This window comes from Pholcus phalangioides, unplaced genomic scaffold (genome assembly GCF_987345545.1).
Source record: "Pholcus phalangioides strain wild (caught in Gottingen) unplaced genomic scaffold, Ppha-v1.0 ptg000003l_1, whole genome shotgun sequence".
Classification (NCBI taxonomy): Eukaryota; Metazoa; Arthropoda; class Arachnida; order Araneae; family Pholcidae; genus Pholcus; species Pholcus phalangioides.
Window position 1 is genome coordinate 40,918,131 of NW_028301596.1, and position 6,000 is coordinate 40,924,130.

General features: G+C 29.5%; 1 protein-coding gene across 7 annotated transcripts in view; it reads right to left on the bottom strand.

Annotated features, from left to right (window-relative positions):
* Positions 1–4,538, bottom strand: part of LOC149088610 (uncharacterized) — a 28,265-nt gene extending 23,727 nt beyond the window's left edge. For 6 of the 7 annotated variants that reach the window (XM_089248269.1, XM_089248265.1, XM_089248266.1 and 3 more), the window contains exon 1: positions 4,045–4,463. In XM_089248269.1, the coding sequence (XP_089104395.1) occupies positions 4,045–4,135 (91 nt within the window). In that variant the 5' untranslated portion in view covers positions 4,136–4,463. Of the gene's footprint in view, positions 1–4,044 lie in introns of all 7 variants that reach the window. The other variant, XM_089248270.1, reaches the window with a different exon arrangement.
* Between the last annotated feature and the right edge of the window lie 1,462 nt (positions 4,539–6,000).

Consider the following 6,000-nt stretch of genomic DNA (forward strand, 5'->3'; position numbering starts at 1 on the left):
TTAAATGAACTAGTATGTTTCTATAATCTTATGTATTTTAATTCACTCCATAATTTGAGAATATTGTGTATTACAACACACTCTCTCTCTCTAAAATACTTTGCGCAGAATTGAAAAGACTAAAAAGTGAAGCTTAAAAATTTATTTAAAACATATTGAATCAAATCCATTGTTTTTTATATAAGTAGTTGAATAAAATAATACTTTTAATGATCAAATTCATGAACACATCATTAAATTTAGAACGTGAATTATTCTTCATGAGATATGACTTGTTATTCGCTGATAAAAATCTTTTTTTTGTTTTGAAACAAGTATTTTTGATGCTTGTTTAAAAATCTATTTGTCCTTGATGTTGCTTTTTGCCTGTTGGATCTTGATAGAAGGTGTTTAATACCAGTTTACCGAATTGCACGAGTTTTAGACATGGATTTGTAAGAATACTTCAATTATGAGATAGTCACAAGCCCACGTAACAGATGCAGGTGACCAAATACATAATGAAAAAAAAGAACAATGAAAGAAAAAACCTCGACGTTAAAAAATATATTTGCATAGCCATATACAAAAATAATTTAGTGATGTGGCAGAGGATTAAACAACAAGGTCTAGCATCTGATGACACAAACCACTACATTTCAAGATCATTTCCAGTGATTATCAAAACGAAAACCTAAGGTAGAACTGTGTTTTTTTCATTTCAAGTTTTCTTTTATTACGCTCTGATCCTAATTAAAACGGATCTAATTTACAAAAAAAAAAAAAAAATGATTTACATACACGTAAAATACACGTGAATAACAACATGATGGGAAAAATATGTATTATATATATCTATTCATAAATTCATTGCATGTAATTACTAAGTTACAATACAATTTTCTGAGCTCAACTATGACTTTAAAAAAATATATACATTATAGTCTGAAAAAATTAGTTTTTGTTAACTACTTGCATTTAAATGTATTTATAATATGAATTTGTTTTTGAAATGCTTCCATGTGTATCATGTTTCAGATTCAGATCCTTAAAACTTATCACGCGCTGAAGGAATAGAATATTTTTTCCACCGAATAAGACTCTTTTCAGAACAACATAGTATTATTTAGTAATGTTATTTTGTAAATTGGTAAAAATAGTTATTATTGTGTTAAAGATTTACAAATCTATTTTATCATTGTTATAATTAATGCCGTCACATGTTTTTAAATGAACATTGTTTCTTTTTGAGTGGTCACGTATTTTAAATCGAATGAATAAATAAAATGAAAAGTAGTTTAAAATGAAACAAGCTTTGTTGAATTTTATCAACACTCACATTATCCTGGTTATCGTTCACTCAAATTCTTGAAGCACAGTTATATATATATATATATATATATAGTTACACATTTTCAGTATTTTAATTTATTTTTATCTAAATTCTTTCTTATCGAAAAATTAAATATTTCAATCTGAAATTAGCTTTTTATCAACAAAAAATATCAAAGTGATTGAATTTTAGTTGTTTTTTTCGTCAAATAATAACTATATAGCCGAAACGATGCCGTCTTTCAAGTACAGTACTCCGAGAAAATAAAGAGACACTGGAAAAAATTATTAATAAACATCGTATTGCAAGTAACTGTCTAAATGATTTACTGTTAATAACTTTTTTAACGAATGCAAGTACAAATACACTGATATTTCATAACATTCACTTTCTGTAATTCGTGATTTTCATAGATACATAGTTTTCACCGTTGAATTTAGATAAGTGTGAATAAATTGTTAATAATAATGCATGAAAAATTCTCAAATATATGAATACGAGAGTTTTTATTGCAAAAGAATCCAGAATTTGGCAAAATGCTGATACTAAAAATATTTTCCTGAATAAATGTGTATAACACTTAGCATGTGTGTATAAAACACAAATACACAATTTTGAACTGATATATGACTTCATCAATTCAAACAAACTTCTGAGTTAATATACAATATTGTTATAATTTTTTGACTGAATTTCGTTTTTTTTTTTTCATTTATTTTCAAGTGCAATTCAATCTGCATCAGAATCAAATGAATAAAAATGAGTAGATGAGAGAAAATAAAAATTATACCGTTTTATAATTTCCTACCACATTTCTTGATGTATCCGTAGCGGCTCTTACTTTATTTTTAAAATCCTAATTTTAGAACTTTATGGTTCTTAAGTAGCGAAATATGCTCTTAAAATAAGCAAATATGCTCTTAAAATATGCAAATATTCTCTTAAAATATGCAAATATGCTCTTAAAATATACAAACTGCCAAAATATAAACTAAAAAATCCTGAAACAGTTAAAATTATCAAATATGAGAGAATATGCATTTAAAAAATCACTGCGAAAAAAAAGGTTTAAAATGAATATTCTTTATTTAAGCATTTTCAATTTCTAGTTTGTTATGGCTGCTCAGTAACGAAATACCAGTAAAAAAAAAGAATTTCGACACTATTTTCTAAAAGAAATTAACGCTTTTGACGTATCTCCATAAATAGCCTTAACAATGGAACACTTGATATTTGGAGAGAAAATTCGAATATCTCTATTAATTCACTAAATTTCACCTGCGGCAGAAAAAACGATGTTACAAAAATACAGTAAACCCCCCTCCCCCACGTTAACGGACACCTCTCAGATGCGGTCACCCATCTTTTACGGCCAAATAATATTTTCCCCTTGTATAATAGAAGTATGCATTTCAAATCCCTACTATACAATCAACGGTCACCTCTGTTTTACGGACGAATTTTTTTGTCTCGCCGGTGATCGCAAAAGAGAGGGTTTTATTGCATTGTTAGCAATATTTAATTGAAAAAAAAATATATAAAATCGATTACACTTAAATAAACTTTCAAAAATATGCAGTCATTCTAAAAATTCTTTGATTTTGTGCATTTATGTGCATTAATGCTAAAAAAAGGCCAAAACATGGCATTTACATATATCATCCGGGCTCCGAAATATTAATTACTGTAGAATTTCATACTTAAAGGGTGTAATGCACGTTTTTGTTTCGACTGCGATGCTTACACCAAGATATACGGTTTTTTAAAGACTTTTAATTTTCTAAAGCAAAAGGAAAGAGAGAAAAAGGTTTTGATTAATAGTCTTGAAAACAATTTCCAAGAATCATCTGCCAATTCTTAAGTAAACAAAGAAAACAGGTTATTAAAATAAAAACAAATTTACTTTTGAAATATTTTCTATTAATTAATTACAATGAAAAAATTCATTAAAAAATTAGTGTTTTATATTCCTTTAGAGATTATATTTCTCTCAGAAAATTCATTTGAAACATATCAAATGTTAAATCAGATTGCTTATTGCACAAATTGTAAAAAAAAATGAGTTTTAATTTGAAACAATTTTTTTGCATAATCTTAGAATATATAAATTATGCATTTATAAAGCAATAGAAGAATGAAATGGAGCAGTTATAAATGTAGTCGATGTCATATTATGACATTATATTGATTTAATAGTATAATCAACTCATATATTTTTTTGAAATTTGATGTTATCAGTGATTCGAATGGAAGAAACTTGAATTTTTATATCATTATTATTTTTATAGCTGAATTTAAACCAATTAGTATCTTCTGTTAACTCTTAAGTAAACAAAAATAACTGATTATTTGAATTGTAATAAATTTACTTTCGAATTATGTTTTAGTAGACAAATATAATGCAAAAAATAATCAGTTTTATATTATTTTATACATTATGTTTCTGTATCTGAAAATCCTCTTTGAAATATCTCAAATTTTAAATCGAATTGTTTATTATACAAATTGCAAAAAATTACAGCAGTAATTAAAATCAATTTTTTTTTCATAATTTTAGAATATATATTTAATTTTTATATCACAATGCTTTTTCTGCGGGCATAGTCTATTCCGTTATTCCCTCGTCACGAGTAAACACTTACATGTGTACACGTGATATACTTCTAATGAAAGTTTCATGCTCAATTATGACTTATATTCTCATTTATAATTTCGAAATTACAGGTACTCACGCAAAGATTCTGTAGGTCGCGGCACTCCGACGAATGCCAATATGACACATGCTAATAAAAGACGCTCGTACATTACGGTAAGAGAAATCATTTTGCAATAGATCCACACACACGGGGGTCTTTTTTTTCAATATTTGTCGCTTCTGGCTTTGTAACCCGAAGGGAATCCGAAAGCTGTGCAATCAGTGCCAACTACCTGCCGAAGAATTGCGGGGGAAGGTGTAAAAGTGAAGCCAAAGCGACGCGTTATGTTACGACCTATGCCGTCGTGTCTTCAGCAACTCCTATATAGAAGCATGGTTTTCCATTCCGCACATTCCTACACAATTTTTATTTTTCCGTCGTCTAGAGCGAATTATATTGTGAGACCAAGAAAGAAAGAGAGAGAAAAAAATTGCATGCATCTAAACTAAGAGAGCGTAGGAGATAGGCATGTTAATTCCAACATGGCGAAATTCGGGAGCAGGTTCGTTGTAGATACAGACGAATCTATTTACTTATTGCAATATATATATATTTTTTTTCTCTTACGATATTCATTTAGACAGAGGTTGATGTGCCAAAACAGGAAGAAAAACTCGTGCTTAAAGAATGAGATCTTGTCACCTTCTTTTTTTCAAGACCACTCACGACTTTTCTCGGTATTTTCACAGCCCTAATTACATACATGTCTGAGATGTTAATCTTTTAAATTGCAAAAAAACAAAAAAAAAGGAGAAAGAAATTGAGATGGCAAAGTGAGTAGATATTTTGTTTCAATACTTGAAAATTTTAGTACGACTATGTGTTATATGTATAATAAATATTTCAATTTACATGCTGGGGAAAAATCATAAATTCGGTAATTTTACGTAATCACCGAATATTTTGGTAAGTTTGAAAAATATTGTGGATTTTTTTATTACATTTGATGTAATGTCTGATCTATGTATAATCTCCAGCTAGTATTGATAAATATGATTAATCATCAATTGATTTTCTCAAATAATAATGGACATTATGCATGAACTTCTGTCTGCAACGATAAATTGGGTCAAAAATGTTGGTTTTGTTTGCATAGGAATGTATATGTGGAAAAAGCCAACATTACAAAAGCTTATGGTGAATTTTTCAAATCTTCCTTTCACTCATTTTTATTTAGTTTTCATGGAAAGATACGTGTGGTGGACACATCAAGTAGCACGGGAAAAAACTTATGTTGTTAAATGAAGGTGAGATAAGTATATAGTTTCTTATTTATCAAACTTATCGCTAAGGGTATTCAAGTATTACGTAAGCAGATTTTCAGCCATTTTTGGCGCCCCCCCACCCTTGTCAGCAAAAGTCAGCAAAACACTGACACACCTCCCCCTCCCCCCTTGTCAGCACAATTTCTTCAGCATTCGTTAGAATATTTCATATCTTCAAAAAGGGTGGTTAATGACGCAAATCCAAAACCCCCTCCCCCCCTCGATGCTGACGTAATACTTGAATGACCCCTACGTTTTTGAGTTATTCATAGTCAACGTTTCATCAATTGTACCGCAATATATACGAGGTGTCCTGGCCCACTCCCGAGGGAAAATCAGAGAAAAAGAAGGGGGAAAAAAAAACAGCATAAAATTAGTTTGTCAGTTAGTGTACGCTGATGTTATGTTACATGTGGGAAAACCGTTTTACGTGCAATTAATACGGTTCTTTCCTAAATTTCCTCCATTTTTGGAATTGGAATATATCTCTGTGAATATTGCACTGAGAAACGTGGAATTTTGTTGTTGGTATAAAGAGGGACAGGGCAAAAACTTTATAACTGGAAGTTAGAGCACAGGGGGCGTATAAAAATTGAGATTTTTCTATTTTGTGGCATATTTTTACTCTCAAAACTGGTACAGGTTGGTTTTTAAACTCCTTTTGAGCATTTTTTAAATTCAAAGTATACCTCTACGACGGACGGTTGATGAGATAAACGCCGTGCTA